General features: G+C 42.8%; 1 protein-coding gene across 1 annotated transcript in view; it reads right to left on the bottom strand.

Annotated features, from left to right (window-relative positions):
* sycp2l (synaptonemal complex protein 2-like) overlaps window positions 1–17,670 on the bottom strand; it is a 374,186-nt gene that overhangs the window by 181,930 nt on the left and 174,586 nt on the right. The window contains exons 12-13 of the mRNA XM_059652659.1: window positions 10,552–10,653; window positions 2,057–2,117 (exon numbers count right to left, since the gene is read on the bottom strand). Coding sequence (XP_059508642.1) covers window positions 2,057–2,117; window positions 10,552–10,653 — 163 coding nt within the window. The remainder of the gene's footprint in view (window positions 1–2,056; window positions 2,118–10,551; window positions 10,654–17,670) is intronic.

The raw sequence follows: 17,670 nt of genomic DNA, 5'->3' as shown, positions 1-17,670 counted from the left end.
CTCACCCTACACCTTATCAATCCCGTCAACACGGGTGGCAACTTTGAGGGATCTACGGACATGGACCCCCTGATCCCTCTGTTCCTTTACACTGCCAAGAATCCTGCATTCAAATTCAACCTTCCAAAATGAATCACTTCACATTTTTCCAGGTTGAATTCCATCTGCCACTTCTTTGTCCAGCTCTGCATCCTGTCAATGTCCTGTTGCAACAAGCCGTCCACAATATACACAACTCCACCAACTTCCAAGTCATCGGCAAACTTACTAGCCCACCCTTCCAAATCTGCATCCCAAGTCATTTATAAAGATCACAAAGAGCAGAGCTCCCAGAACAGATCTCTGCAGAACACTACTGGTCACTGAGCTCCAGGCTGAATACTTTCCATCCACTACCACCCTCTGTCTTCTATTGGACAGCCAATTCTGTATCCAGACAGCCACACTTCCCTAAATCTCATGCCTCCTTGAAGGAAGGGCAGGACAGAAGTTTCAGTTGTGATGCGGAGGGTTGTAAAAGTGGTAAGTGTATTGAATTACTGATAAAGGAAACCATCATTGCAGTAAGGGAAGATGGGGCAGGGCTTCGTAGAAAGACCTTTACGAGGCTATTCAAGTAGAGCTCTCAAATTTTTAAAAAGAGCAATTATTTCGTTGAGGTTATACAGGCCGCTCAACAATCAGAAGGAGATAAAGGAGCAGATGTGCAAGCAAATCACAGGAAGATGTGAGAGAAAGAGGGTAAGAGTTGCAGATGACTTCACCTTTGCTAACATTAACTGGGCCTGCCTTAGTATGAAAGGATTATACAGGGTGGAATTTCTAAAAATGCATCCAGGAAAGGTTTTGGTGCCATTACATTGATAGAACTACTAAAGATCGAGCTGTGCAGACCTAATCATAGGAAATAAAGCTGGTAAAGTGGTTGAAGTGTCAGTGCAGTAATGTTCTGTGGATAGTGACCATAACTGTAAATTTCAAAGCCATTATGGGGAGGGATAAGGATAGTGCAGAAGTTTAAGTGTCTAAATTGAGGTAAGTCCGATTTCAGTGTCATTAGAGAGGATCCAGCAAATGTACACTAGGAGCAGTTACTTGTGGATAGGTCTACATTTAGAAATCGGGAGTCTTTTCAAAGTAGAATAATGAGAATTCAGGGCCACTGCGCTCCTCTAAGAATGTAAGTCAAGGGCAGCAAATCCAGGAAACTCTGGGTGTCAAGGTTGTCCAGGTTTTGAGAAGGAAAAATAAGGTAACATGTTAGGTACAGTGCACAAGTAACAGGGCTGGTCTTCAGAAGTATACAGTGCTTTGAAGAGGCGCTGCCTGGGATGGAACATCTCAGTTGTGAGACTCAATGGGCTAGGTTTGTTCTCCTTGGAACAGAAAAAGCTGAAGGGGAATCTAATTGAGACATACAAAATTGTTGAGAGACCTCGTGACAAGTTAGATCATGAGAATCATTTCCCATGGCAGACATGTCTAACACTAGTGGGCACAATTTCAGGTGACAAGTAAGCGGTTTTAAGAAGATCTCAGGAAAGCATTTTTTCTGAGGGTGGTAGAAATATAGAACACACTGCCTGAAAGGGCAGTGGAAGCAGGTAGTCTTGCAATATTTAGGAAGCACCTGGATGAGCAGTTAAACACCAGGGCATGGTAGGCTATGGGCCAGTGCAGGTAATTGGGATTTGTGTATTTTGGTAATTCTAGGACAGCATAGACAGGGTCAAAAGTCTGTTCCTCTGCCATAGATTTGTCTTGTATTTTCTAAAATACTGTCACTGTTGTAATCTAACATAAAAGCATTATTTCTGCAGGGAAATATATCCAAATCCTGTTCAGAACGGTATATTTCTCTGTAGAAATAGTGTCGTTAAGTTACATTACAGTAGTGACTACATTTCAGAAGATACAGAGCAAGTCTACAATCAGTCTAGCTAAGTTTCAAGGCGTACCATGATCCCGTTAACCTGCAAAAGAGTATAGATGACAGAAATGGAATATGACTTGAACATATGAAACAGATTCATAATCAATATTTGATCATCTTTACCATCAACACTGTAACTTTCTACATCCTCTTCAGGTAAACAGACAGTCTCCCACATTGGCTCCTAGAATTAAAAGGAGAAATTTGCCCCAAGTTTTGATACAAAGTTCAGCAACACAAGCAAGCTGTATCACTCTATGATGTTTAAACACAAACATTTTCCAAAGCAATTAAAATACTGCACTTAACTCTAGCATTGAAAATCATATGAGCTATTAACACACTTTCCCTGTTTACCTCAAATCTGCTCAATTACATTAAATTTTTCAAAAGCTACCCTCACCTCAGATGTTAATTGCCTTTGTTCTCCAACATCATGCTAAATATTAAACTTTGTCAGTGATTACTGCTTTCATTCTTGGCATATGAGCGTCACACAGCATTAGCAGTAATTTCTGTCAGTCTTGTTTACAATTAAAGCAGGTTGGTATATTTTTCTGACATTTCCTTAAAACATGTTTGCTCCGATGTAAGGAAGAGCATTAATTCATGTTCCAGTTTAACAAAAAATAAAATGCTGTGGATACCGGGCATCTGGGAAATAAAAACAGAAAAGAAAATCCCACTCCTAAATCCAAAGTCAGCCATTTCATCAGCATAGGAAAGGTCAAGAATTTACACACAATGTGAGATGGCAAGTCACTAATAGGTTTACTGCTGATCCAGTATCTCTAGAATTTTAATGACAATGGGAAGGACTTCTAAATCACAGCAGCAGTGTATTTGGCAACAGTACGGGATGCCATTCTCTCAAGTCAAAAAAAGTTCTGGTAGTTAACAAGTAAGGAGGACTTTATTGCTCCATGGACCTTTTCATTTTGTTGAGCATGATCTTGCAATACCTCACAGAGTATTGTCTCACAGCTGCTGTTTCCACTACAAGCACTGAGACCAAATTGTGAACAAAGCCACTCTTCGTCACTGACCAGTGAAGCAACCCTGCTACTGTCTTCCCACCTACAAACAAAACTGTGCAAAGGGTCCTCTGCCTCACATTTCCTGTCAACAACAGAACTCCTCACTCAGTGCCACCATTGCTCACACCAGGCATGAGCTCAGCTAGATGGTTCTGCACTGCTGCTTGGTTCATTACCTTAACATTAGGCTACCTCCTCGGTCACCTTTTCCGCCTTCTGATGACTGAGCAGCAGTTCTTTGGTTCCTAGAGTTAGGTACACAATTCTGGAACTTATTAGACACTGAAGGTCATGAGAAGTAGGAATGGAGATCCTCACAATATCACCCAGCCAATCTGTCCCTCTTCCCCAGGAAATGAAGGTGATTCCTGTGACTCCAACACCATAGGAACCAGCATGACATCAAGCTCACAGCAGTCTGGGGGCTTTGATAACCTCCTTAATAGTCCAATGATTTCCCATTCCCAGGAAGTACTTTTCCATCAGATCGTTTTGTGCTTATATCTCTGACACAGGCAAGTAGAAGAGAAAGGTAAAGTGGGCGAGTACTGCATAAAGCTCTTTCACATGATTGGAGAATGCCAATTTTATTTAGAAGCCATACCTAAAGCCACTTGGTGCTAAGTCAGCAATCTTGGCACGCAATTCTCCAAGGTTAAGGATCGTTATGTGTCCTGTATCCTGCAGCTGTTTTGCATCTTGCAGGCTACAATCCAAGCTAAGGTGGTCAGACCCTCTCGGGTCATGGACAGCTAGAAGCCCATCGGCTGCACCTCCCGTCTCAGTCTGCACCAATAGAGCCTGGTCAGTGAATCATGGAGCTTATGGTTTATGCCATTCTTCGCTGCTGTGGCATTTTGACAATAGAATGGATAGATATGTGGGTTCATTATGTGTATTTTCCATGGACATGACACTTTTAGCTTGATGTTCTTAAAGAGAGGCTAATCAATCATGGTTAATTGCTTCTTAGCATGGGCGCCTCACTGTGGCTACACCAGTAGCACCTGGGTTGATACTGTGCAACAATGGTTTGGGGGCCAGCATACCATAATAAGCACACATTAGCTTCAGCATGGTGTGAGGCTAAAATTGTCAAGAGAATGCACAGTTATTAGTGTATTCCGCTGATTTTGTAAGGAGAGGAGTGGTGCAAGTGACAGTAGGGATCAGAGGCAAGTGTGGAACTGCATTACAGGACAATGTAGAGACAGATTAGGCCAAGAGAATCTCACAGCTGTGTTTTTTTCAGGCGACAGGTTAAGAAATTAAGGGAATATGCAACAGTTTGCAATATAACTGAGTTCCTTCATGCTAAGGCAACTTGCACAAGGACATGATTCTATTAGTCAGCAATGACATTCAGTCCTGACAACGCTGGTTTATAGTTTTAGGTAAAGCTAAAATATCCTTTCATTGTTTTCTTCAGTGGAGACCTTGGATTTTGTTTTGTAGAAAAAGTGATGGTTGTTGCGTTAGCCCCTTTCTCCATCCCAAGTGTGATCCTTCTTTGTTTAGATGTCTGCTTGATCTGTCTTTTCCAGGGACAAAAAGCTAATCCAGCATATCTTCTCCCAATGAAATTCATACAAGGAAAAAGATGGAATCATCATGCTGGAAAATTTCCTAATTTCAATGAGCAAAGAAGAAAACAAATTCAGATAACCTCATAGGATTTGTCATTTGACCCATCAAATCCATATCTCCTTCCCATGAAGCAATCCACTCATTCTATATCCCCACTCTCTCCAGCCAGTTGAGTTCCTTCACGATTCCTATTTCACCATTGTCCTGGGCAGCAAGTTCCAAACTTTACCACTTGTCATGTAAAAATTTTCTTTCTCTCAATTTCCCTGCATCTTCTGTCTAAACTTATGAATCTTTGGGCCAAATTACTGTGAGATAATGAGAATAGTTTTTCTTAGTGTCCCAAACTATAGCTGTCATAGCCATGTACACATCTATCAAATCTTTCTTCAATGCTACAACCACATCAAAAATTTCAATTAGATTAACCCAAGCATGATTTACCTCTTTCTCTGCTGGTTTGCTTTAATTAATTCAAACCTCTTCATGTGTCTATTGGTTATTTTTTTCTACATGTAGCTTCCAAAAGAAAAGCCACTATTGATATTAAACTCTCAAATAAAATTACACTTCTGTTGACTTTGGAAATCTGAAATAAAACCAGAAAATACTGGAACAACTCTGTAGGTTTGACCATATCTGTGGAGGGGGGAATTGAGTTAGTATTTCTAACATGACTGTTTTTTTGGAGCTATGATATTAACCTAACTGGATTGTGGTTACTTGTATGGTCACGTGGCCAGCAGCAGAAATGGCTGCAAGACTATTTAAGCACTACGGTGGGTGGCATGGTGGCTCAGTGGTTAGCACTACAGCCTCACAGCACCAGGGACTGGGGTTCAATTCCACCTCAGGCGACTGTCTGTGTGGGTTTTCTCCGGGTGCTCTGGTTTCCTGCCACAGTCCAACGATGTGCAGGCTAGGTGGAGTGGCTGTACTAAATTGCCCATAGTATTCAGTGGTGTGTGGGTAATATGGGGATGGGTCTGGGTGGGATGCTTCAAGGGGCAATGTGGACTTGTTGGGCTGAAGGGCCTGTTTCCACACTGGAGGTAATCTTAAGAAAAGAGCTACAATCAAGCATGCTGGAAGTTTGGGTCAAGCCAGTTTAAACACTGACCTCAGTTAAACTGCAACCAGGGCATACTGTCACCTGAGATAGCAAGGTGTAGAGCTGGATGAAGCCAGCAGGCCAAGAAGCATCAGAGGAGCAGGGAGGCTGGTATTTTGGGCCTAGACCCTTCTTCTGTAGCTTCCTATGTTAAATCAGATAAGGCAAGTGTCATGGGGTCTCTATACATACTGGCACCATTATTACCTTTTATGGAGAATTGCCTATCACTGTTTACAATTTGCTGTAAACATTTGGGAGTTGTTTATCAGTAAATTCCACTGACTGAGATCGAACAATGTGATCAGGTTTTGACCAATTCATTGGCTGAGTGCCACAGACTTCTCCAGAAATAGAGCACATTTTACAGAACAAAGATTGTTTTCTCTCTGAGCGGAGAAAGTGCAAGAAGATTTGAAACTACACTGGAAAAATGCATGCCGTGAAGTTACCTAACAAAGTAACCATAAGGAAAGACATTACTGGAAAACAAAGTTGGACAGTTCACTCAAATCAGGTTAGTACTTGAGATTCAAGCCAAATTTATACCATTAGAGATAGGGTTGAATTTGGATGAAGTTAAGGCTAAGGTAAAGTGAAGTTAAATGAAGTGTGTTAAAGTTGAAGTCAAGTTAGATGAAGTGAGAATGTTGCATTGGTACTTAGAATTAAATAAAGAAGGGATATTTAATTAAGTGCTGAATCAGTTCCATGCCATTTGTCTGTCAGACAAGGGAATACCTAAATAATAAAATGTGAGGCTGGATGAACACAGCAGGCCAAGCAGCATCTCAGGAGCACAAAAGCTGACGTTTCGGGCCGAGACCCTTCATCAGAGAGCAGCATCTGCAGTTCCCATTATCTCTGAAGGGAATACCTAAGTAAGGTTTGAGCACTCCTTTTCGGGCAATGCTTGGACTGACTTTACACCCTTCTTGAACAAGAGTGTCACGTTGTGGTTTGTTGGCTCGCCGAGCTGGTTCGTTGTTGTTCCACACACATTTCATTACCCTGCTGGGTAACATCATCAGTGCAGCCTCCGATGAAGTGCCGTTGTGTTTTCCTGCTTGGTTTTTAAACTCCTGAGCCCGTTGAGCTGGATTATTCAGGTGGCACAGTGGTTAGCACTGCTGCCTCACAGCACCAGGGACTCAGGTTCAATTCTAGCCTCGGGTGTCTGTTTGTGTGGAGTTTGCAAATTTTCCCCGTGTCTGCGTGGGTTTCCTCCGGGTGCTCCGGTTTCCTCCCACAGTCCAAAGATGTGCAGGTTAGGTGGATTGGCCACAGTGAATTGCCCATAGTGTTCAGAGATGTGTAGCTTAGGTGGGTTATAGGGGGATGGGCCTGGATGCACTGACGTTAGGAGTGAACTTGTTGGGCCGAAGGGCCTGTTTCCACACTGTAGGGATTCTATGGCTATTCCATATCGCATGTTTGGTTTTCTTTTGTAATGGAGCGTACGCGGGGTCACATTCTATGTGTTTGTTGATGGCTTTCTTTGTGGAGTACCAGGCTTCTAGGAAATCCTGTGGCTCTGCTTTGCTTGTCCCAGGGTCTTGGTGTTGTCCCAATTCAATTGGGGGTTCACCTTGTCCATGTAGATAAAGATGAGTGAGTATTGGTTGTGGCTTTTTGTATCCAACTGGTGTTCATGTATCCTTGTTGTTAATTTCGTTCCTGTTTGTCCGATGTAGTGTTTGTCAGTCTCTGCAGGGAAACCTATATATGACTTTGGTCCTGTCCATAGTAGGTAATGGGTCTTCGGTTCAGGTGAGCAGTTGTCGTAGAGTTGATGCAGGTTTGTGTGCTACTCTGATGCCCAGTGGTTGCAGGAGTCTTGTGGTTAGTTCCAATGTGTTCTTGATGTAAGGTAGCGTGATGACTGTGTTGGGGCAAATAATATCTTCCTGGTGTTGTTCCTGTAATAGGCATCTTCTGACCCAGTTTTTCGGATATCCACTGTCCTTGAATACCTCGAAGAGGCATTCTTCTTCTTGGAATAGTTCTGTGCTGTGTTGTTGCCCGTTTAAATCATGTTCGCAAGCAGCTTCACTTGTGTGTGTTAGGGTGGTTGCTGTTGAAGTTCAGTACTCAGTCAGTGTGTGAGCCTTTTCTGTGTAATTTCATTTGGAATTCCCCATTTGTCCTGCGCTCTACCATGACGTCCAGGAATGGGAGCTGTTTGCTCTTCTCCACCCCTCTGGTGAATTTGATTCTGGTGAGGGTGTTGTTTGTGTGTCTCCTCTACTTTGGTCCATTTAATGATGACAAAGGTGTCGTCCATGTTATGACACACTGAAATCTCTGGGCATCATCTATGTATCTAGGGAAGATTGGAGTAACCTTATCCATTATCACTGATCTCACTTCCTTTAGAAACCTGGCATGCAAGATATATGAACCTGGCATCTTATAGGTTCAAAACATCACCATCTTGTGCTACACCATTGCCGCTTCTATTAATATTTTGTCATCTTGATAAAAGATAATACGTAATATCTGTCAAGTATTATAGCTTGCCCTGTATATTTAAGCACATATCATCACCTCGAAACTGATATCTATTTCAAACCCACCAATTCCCACAATTACCTAGACTACACCTCCTCTCACTTCCTGCAAGAATGCGATCCCCTACTCCCGATTCCTCCGCCTCCGCCGCATCTGCTCCCAAGACGAGGCGTTCCACTCTCGAATATCTCAGATGTCCTCGCATTTCAAGGACGGCAATTTGCCCTCCTCAGTGGTCGAAAACACCCTCGACCACATCTCTTGCGTTTCCCACACCCTCCCCGCAATAAAAACGAAGACAGAATTCCCCTTGTCCTCACATATCACCCCATTAACCTCCGGATTCAACACATCATTCTCCATCACTTCTGCCACCTGAAATGTGACCCCACTACGAGGGATATATTTCCTTCACCACCCTTATCTGCCTTCCATAAGGACCGCACTCTCCATAACTCCCACGTCCACTCAACACTCCCACTAGACCCATCACCCCTGGCACCTTTCCCTGCAAATGCAGGAGGTGCTGCACCTACCCTTACACCTTGTCCCTCACCTCCATCCCAGGCCACAAAAAAACCTTCCCCATCGAACAAATGTTCACCTGCATATTCGCTCATGTGGTCTATCTATATCCGTTGCTCCCAATGTGGCCTCTTCGACATCAATGAGACCAAGCGGAGGCTCAGAGAGTGCTTTGTAGAGCACCTACACATGGTTCACAGCGAACGACAACACCTCCCGCTCACAAACCACTTCAACTCCCCTTCCTACTCCCGAGATGATATGTCCATCCTAGGCCTCCTCCAGCGTCACAATGATGCCACCCGGAAACTGGATGAACAGCACCTCATATTCCACCTTGGAAGCCTACAACCCAATGGTCTTATGGTAGACTTAGCTAGCTTCAAAATCTCGCCCCCACCTCATCCCAACACCAGCCCTACCTCTCATCACCGCCTCACTGATCTGTCCATCTTCTCTCTTACCTATCAGCTCCTCTCAACCCACTGACCAATCCCCACCACTACCTACCTACACTCACCTTTACTAGCTTCCACACTCTCAAACTCATCTCAAGACCTGCTTCATTGACCTGTCCATCTTCTCTCCCATCTATCCGCTCCTCCCACCTCAGTGACCAATCCCCAGCACTACCTACCTGCTATCACCGACTCCGCTCTCTATTTCAGTGCCTCCTTCCCCTCCCTCATTTCTGAAGAAGGGTCCTGAACTGAAACATCAGCTTTCCTGCTCCTTTGATGCTGCCTGACCTGCTATGTTCCTCCAGCTCCACACTGTGTTATCTCAGACTCTAGCATCGGCAGTTCATACTATCCCATCTATTTAGTCCATTATAGCCAACAGAAGGAGGCCATTCAACCTATCGCTGCCTGTACCAGCTCTTGAAAGGACCATTTAACTAGTCCCATTCTCCTTTCCTCTATCTCTTTAGACCTCTAAATTCATTACTTTCAAATAAATATCTAGCTCTCTTTTGAAACTTCCTTTGGAATCTGCTTCCACCACTCTCCCCATTCCAAATCCTAACAACTCTCTCAGTAAAGAAATTTTAACCTCATCTCTCTCCTAGTTTTCTTGCTGATAATCTAGAAATTGTGATTCCCTAGTCATTGACATTTCAGTTGTTGGAAACAGAATATCCTTCTTTACCCTGTCAAAAAAGACCATAATGAGATCACCTCTTAATCTTCCCTGCTCCAAGAAGAATAAGCCCAATTTCTCTACTCTTTGATTGTATGTATAATCCGTTACTACTAACATTGTTCTATTAAATCTCTTTTCACTGTCTCCGTATCAGGACAAATCTTTGGGCTATATCTGATGCCAGCTACTCTCATACTTGCTCGTTATCATTTGATTTTCCTTTTCATTTCCCCAATCAACTCACCGCAACAGGCCTAGTTTTGACTTGAAGAATTTAACTGCCATGTACATTGTACATCACACCTACATTTTACTGTGCCATCATATCCTCTATCTCACCTATGTTGTAAGGCAGTGGTTCCCGTTTGCCACTTGTTGGAAGAGAACAAGTGGATGACAGCGCTCTTCCTTAAAGATGACTGATCATTTTATTGCAGTTCATATTGTCAAGCATTGCCTCTATTCTTGCCTTAGCTAAATTCCTTTCCATCTCAGACCAGTCCTCACCTTATTTAATCCACATTTCCACTGAGCAGGGCTCAGCCCAAAATTTTCAACAGCTAATCATTTTAATACACTATTGTGTGGGAACCAATTTTGCTAGGATCAGAATTTTTGAACACCACATTATTTAGTTGTCACTTCATTTTCAACTTGCGTGCCAATTACTGCAGTCGCCAGTCAAATCACTGTAATACACTTACCTCATCATCTTCCTCAGTAATGACATAAAATGACATACTCTGGCTGCCAACATTAAAATCAATCCAGAACTCTTCTAGTTTATCATCGGATGGCATCTTCAGCTGAAATAATTAAGACATAAAGAAATTAACTGAACTTCACCATAGTAATTGTTTAACAAATTCCTACAGCCATGTATAAAAATGATCTAATAACAAAGTGAAGTTTTTTTAAAAAATTAGATTCTCTACAGTGTGGAAACAGGCCCTTCAGCCCAACAAGTCCACACTGCCCCTTGCAGCATCCCACCCAGGCCCACCCCGCTATATCCCACACACCCCTAATTTAGCATGGTCGATCCACCTAGCCTGCACATCTTTGGACTGTGGGAGGAAACCAGAGCACCTGGAGGAAACCCACTCAGAGACAGGGAGAATGTGCAAACTCCACACAGACAGTCACCCGAGGCTGGAATCAAATCCAGATCCCTGGCGCTGTGAGGGTGCAGTACTAACCACTGAGCCACTGTGCCACCCTTGTGTCTAACAGTAACACTGATGTGTTTCTCAACCTTAAATGCAAATTTTAACAGGAAATTTTAGGGGCCAGTTAAGACTCAACCATTTTTCTGTGGTTCTCGAATCACTTAGAACATAGAACATAGAATATTACAGCACAGTACAGGCCCTTCGGCCCTCGATGTTGTGCCGACCTGTCATACCAATCTCAAGCCCATCTAACCTACACTATTCCATGTACGTCCATATGCTTGTCCAATGATGACTAAAATGTACCTAAAATTGGCAAATCTACTACCGTTGCAGGCAAAGCATTCCATTCCCTTACTACTCTCTGAGTAAAGAAACTACCTCTGACATCTGTCCTATATCTTTCACCCCTCAATTTAAAGCTATGACCCCTCGTGCTCGCCGTCACCGGCCTAGGAAAAAGGCTCTCCCTGTCCACCCTATCTAACCTCTGATTATTTTATATGTTTCAATTAAGTCACCTCTCAACCTTCTTCTCTCTAACGAAAACAGCCTCAAGTCCCTCAGCCTTTCCTCGTAAGACCTTCCCTCCATACCAGGCAACATCCTAGTAAATCTCCTCTGCACCCTTTCCAAAGCTTCCACATCCTTCTTATAATGCGGTGACCAGAACTGTACACAATACTCCAAGTGCAGCCGCACCAGAGTTTTGTACAGCTTCACCATAACCTCTTGGTTCTGGAACTCGATCCCTCTATTAATAAAAGCTAAAACACTGTATGCCTTCTTAACAGCCCTGTCAACCTGGGTGGCAACTTTCAAGGATCTGTGTACATGGACACCGAGATCTCTCTGCTCATCTACACTGCTAAGAATCTTAACATTAGCCCTGTAATTTGCCTTCCGGTTACTCCTACCAAAATGCATCACCTTCAGGGTGAAAGGAACAGTGTGGATGGTTCAGGTTCAGATTTGGGTATCGCAGTTTGGATTACGGGAAACCAATCCATGGATTCCAAAAGAACAAAAGACCACACCCACAGGCCAAGCTACAAATCTACTCCTGAAAAACCAGAACCAAAAAAAATCCAGCTCATCGGAGACTGCACTGAGGATGTTACCCAGCACGGTAATGTAACGTCTGTGATACAAGAAACCAGCTCGGCGAGCCAACCAACCTCAAGCTGAGCTACAGATCTACTCCAAAACCTTAGACAGTTGGTAAGTGCCACTTAAAATAAGTACTGTACAAGGTATGATCCCATGCCCTTGGAGTTAGGACACTATATATTTTAATTTGTTCATGGAACATGGCCATCACTGACTGGGCCAGCATTTATCGCCCATCCCTAATCTGACCAGGGGACAGTTCAGCACCTACTTTGATCTAGGTCCACATTCACATGTAGGCCAGATGTAACACTGGCAGATTTCATCACTAACTAACATCAGTGAATCAGAGGGGTTTTTACAACATATCAATTATAGGGGTTTATGGCTACGATTAAGTTAGTTTCTCATTCTACTTTTTGATTGAATTGAAATTTCAACATCTGCTATGGTGGGATTCAAACCAATGTCCCCCGGAATATTAACCGAGGGATCTGAATTACTCATCCAGTGACATTACAACTTTGCACCAATTCTCCTGATAATACTCCATGGATACAGAATTGGCTAACTAATAGAAAACAGAGAATCAGTTTAAACAGATAATTCTCAGGCTAACCAACTGTAATTAATGGGGATTGCAAGGATTAGAGCTGGGATAACAACTGTAGTAAACCTTTACTTATTGTCGTGGTTGTGCTCCTGAAAATTATGACTTTAAGTGAATCACGTCTTTTCACTGAAATCAATGTTGAAAGCAGATTTAGGAGCCTTTAGACATGTCTTCATTGAAAAAAAACAAACAGTCTACAGGTTGGAACATACCTGGACCTGTGCAGGTATTTCAAGGAGAAGTAACTTGCAAAATAGATTATTAAATATAAACAAACTGTACAGTTAGGTATTTCATGATTTTTTTTCAGCAGAAAAAGCATGATGTTGAAAGAACATGCATTCCTCAATGCCTAATTTCATAAATAAAATAACATCTAAAATAAAAAAAAGTGGAATAAGGTATAGATATTGGTCCTGTAAAGGCAAAAAGCACCATAGTCCCAGAGGATCATAGGGCTGCTCTCTCATTTCAGAGAGACAACTGGTGATGAGTTTAAGCTGATGCTCGCCATGATAAAGGCAAGAGACCAGCGAGAGAAGGTGGGACCTTCGCAGTCATTTCAGCCGGAGCAGGGACTGAGCCTACATTGTTGGTCTCACACCACTTCGCAAACCAGCCAATGGAGCCAACTGACTAATGTGTGTTGAAATGACCTTCCCCTGATGAAGTTTTTCTTGCCCAGGCTCCATTTACTGGCAGCTGAAGTTCAGGACTATCTGCGCTGGTCAAACCTCTGCCACCAGGTGAAGCCAAAGCCTTCAGTGCAATTTCAGGCCAAGGCTAAGAGAGAAACAGTGAAACTCCCCAGTGATGACAGTGGACACCAGTGACTGTAACGATAAGAGTGGAGGGCAGGAAGGAGGACAGATGCAGAGCACAGCAGCAATCAGAGGGCTTCAGGATTGAGTGTGGGAGTGGAAACATGGGGAGAAAGGTCTCAAGGACTGGCAGGGGTCGGAAAGCCCTGCAGTATAGAGCCCTGTATTTAAAAATGGAGACTTGCATTGGACAGAGCTCGGGCAAAGTTCAGCCACGATTTTAATGGAAGGCAGCATAAGCTTGTAGGAATTGAATGGCTCTCCCCTGCTATTCTTTCTTACACTTAGCAGCTTAGCAGCAATTTTCCGTTCATTTGCTCATTACTCACAAAACTAATGCTTAGTTGCACAAAAGTAGTTTTGAAAAATAACAGAAAATGAAACACCAATGAACGAGTAAAATTCCAACAGAAAACGCAACATTTTTGCTGGCTGTGGTTGGATGTGCCGCTCAATTCTCAAACTACAACCACTAGACGGAGCATCACTGAGAAATCTGATTTAAGAAGAATCTTATATTTTACTCAAGGGCTACACAACCAACAATAATACAATGCAACATAAACATATACAGTGATAATTAATACGAAATATGCCTTTCCAAAAAGACTATGCACAACCTCAACCACTTCAAATGCCAAGGAAAAAGAACACCAAATGAAAATCTCAGCAGAGTCAACTTTGAGACTGCAGTATAATTCCAAAGCTTTGGCTAAAAAGACATTTGATTACCAATCCGAATCTACCATATGAATTATTCTACTGTAACATTACCTAATAAACTAAGGTGGTCTGTGCCATGTAACTTGTAGGCCAGACTCAGGACAGTGGAATTGCTTTCCTAAAGAATGTTAGTGAACCAGATAGGCCTTTGCAATATTGGTTACACAGTTGCCAATGGACTAACTTTTATTTCCAAATATTATTAAATATAAATTTAATCACTCACTATGAATACATGCTAATATCACAGCCTTAAGTGGTGCATTTTGTCCTTATTTTTGAACAGAGGTTCAGACAGAGATGCAGAGCTGTTTCTTCGTAGGCATTTAAGTACACAGTTTGAGAGGCCCTGGAGATTTCTTTTTTACATAAAGTTAGAACAATAGAGTAGCATGAATGGGTGGAGACAGGCTCCCACTAAACAAGGGTTTTAGTTTGGCTTTCAGTAGTTGGAGTGTTGAATTTGGCTGTGGAGGCTGTGATACATCTCCCTACCACAGTAAAAATCTTGAGTTCGCCCTTTCTCCAAGAATTTTCTCTTGGTGTTTTTTCCTCCTGGGTTGGAGAAACATTGCATGTGAGATAAACTATTTTACTGAATTTGCTTTTGCCAAGGGTTTGATTATGGGATGTTGCTATATTGGAACAATTGCTGTTCAGTACTTAAATAATTTATTATTCTGTTAACTTTTCCAATAGTGTTAAAGTTATACCACTTTTTTTTGTTTGTATGTTAACAGTAGAAAGTATGTTTGCTTAAAGCCTAATTGTGTGGCAAATCAATCATATCTAGAATGCTGAGCATTACACTTGTCTGTAAGCTTAAAGCTGGGGTCTAAGCTGTCTCCTAGATATATTTTGAGAGGGTTTGGTCTGGTCCCTAACACACAGAACATAGAACATTCAACAGTACAGCACAGGAACCATAAGAACAGACCATTTGGCCCACCATGCCTGTGTTGAACATGATGCCATTCTAAGCTAATCCCATCTGCGTGCACATGGTCTGTTTCCCTCTTTTCCCTGCCTGTTCATGTGTCTGTCTAAGTGCCTTTTATACATTGCTATCATCTCTTTTCCTACGACAATCCCTGGCAGCACATTCTAATCACCTACTACCTTCTGTATAAAAATATACAACGTTGCACATCTGCTTTAAACTTTTCCCCTTTCACCTTAAGCAATGTTACCCAGCAAATGACCTTTCCAACCCTGGATAAAAGACTCCGACTATCCACATTTTTCATTAATTTATATAATCTATCAGGTCACCCCCCTCAGCCTTTGATATTCTTGCAAAAATAATCCAAGTTTGTCCAATATAACAAAATGTGAAGCTGGATGTACACAGCAGGCCAAGCAGCATCTCAGGAGCACAAAAGCTGACGTTAGGGTCTAGGCCCGAAACGTCAGCTTTTGTGCTCCTGAGATGCTGCTTGGCCTGCTGTGTTCATGCAGCTTCACACTTTGTTATCTTGTATTCTCCAGCATCGGCAGTCGCCGTTATCTCTGATACAAGTTTGTCCAATATTTCCTTTTAGCTAATACACTCCAATCCAGGAACATCCTCTTCTGTACCCTGTCCAATGCCTCCACATCCTTCCTGGAGTGTGGTGTCCAGAACCGCACCTTCCAAACTCATGACCGCTTCGTTCCAGTAGGACAAGGGCTACAAATTCCCTTCCAATGCACTCACCATCCTGACTTGAAAATATATTGCCATTCCTTCACTGATGCTCGTCAAAACTCTCGAATTCCTTTCCCAAGGGCACTGTGGTCTACCCACACTACCGAGGCAGCTGCATTTCAAGTAGGAAGCTTGCCACCAACTTCTCAAGGCCAACTAGGCATGGGCAATAAATGCTGGTTAGCCAGTAATGCACATGTCCCACAAGTGAATTAAAAAAATACTTTCCTACCTTACCCCTATAACTCTTTGATTCCTGCCATGATTAGAAATCTACCTACCTCAGCCTTAAAATTATGTTACAATGCTGGAAATAATTCCACAGATTCACCACCCCGTGAGAAACAAAATCTTCCTCATCTTGGAGCTGTGAGGGGCACGTTTTGTACACTGAGAGCGGAAGGATCTGGAATGTGCTGCCAAGGGATGGTGTTGGGTGCAGATACAATAGGGACATTTAAGAGGCTTTTAGACAAGCACACGAATATACAAGGAATGGAGGGATATGGAGTAAAGGCAGACAGAGGAAATGGTTTAATTTGGCGTCATATTCGGCACAACATGGTGGGTTGTAGGGCCTGTTCCCGTGATGTACAGTTCTATGTTCTATGTTCTCTCTTAACACCTGGGCACAAAGACAGAAATTGGGTGCTTTGCTATATTCAGAATTAGACTCCCTGATCCCGAATATAAAGAGAGAATCAAGGGAACTATTGCTATGAGAGCAGAACGCTGGTGAGAAAGCCTTGAATATACGGCACCCATAGAAATTTGAAGAATAAACTGCCACCTCATGGCATCTTGCTGTTTGAAGTACATTAGCAGAAATGTAGTCTTGATTTTATTTAAGTCCCAACTTCCCTCCCATTAATTCAATAGATTCTCTGTTGTGGTTAGCACTGCTGCCTCACAGCGTTAAGGTCCTGGGTTTGATTCCACCCTTGGGCGATTGTCTGAATGGAGTTTGCACATTCTCCCTCTGTCTGTGAGGGTTTCTTGCGGTTACTCTGATTTCCTCCCACAGTCCAAAGATATGCAGGTTAGGTAGATTGGCCATGCTAAATTGCCTGTAATGTTCAGGGATGTGTAGCTTAGGTGGGATATAGGTGGATGGGTCTGGGTGGGATGCTTTGAGGGTCGGTGTGAACTTGTTGGGTTGAAGCGCCTGTTTCCACACTGTAAGGATTCTATGATGATTCTGTGATGATGATCTCCTTGTTGAACATTGATGTACTTCAAACAGCAAGATGCCATGAGGTGGCAGTTTATTCTTCAAATTTCTATGGGTGCCGCATATTCAAGGCTTTCTCACCAGCGTTCTGCTCTCATAGCAATAGTTCCCTTGATTCTCTCTTTATATTCGGGATCAGGGAGTCTAATTCTGAATATAGCAAAGCACCCAATTTCTGTCTTTGTGCCCAGGTGTTAAGAGAGAACATAGAACATAGAACTGTACATCACGGGAACAGGCCCTACAACCCACCATGTTGTGCCGAATATGACGCCAAATTAAACCATTTCCTCTGTCTGCCTTTACTCCATATCCCTCCATTCCTTGTATATTCGTGTGCTTGTCTAAAAGCCTCTTAAATGTCCCTATTGTATCTGCACCCAACACCATCCCTTGGCAGCACATTCCAGATCCTTCCGCTCTCAGTGTACAAAACGTGCCCCTCACAGCTCCAAGATGAGGAAGA

The sequence above is a fragment of the Stegostoma tigrinum genome, chromosome 19, assembly GCF_030684315.1.
Source record: "Stegostoma tigrinum isolate sSteTig4 chromosome 19, sSteTig4.hap1, whole genome shotgun sequence".
Taxonomy (NCBI): domain Eukaryota; kingdom Metazoa; phylum Chordata; class Chondrichthyes; order Orectolobiformes; family Stegostomatidae; genus Stegostoma; species Stegostoma tigrinum.
Note: the sequence above shows the minus strand (reverse complement) of the source record. Positions and strands in the feature narration are given on the sequence as shown.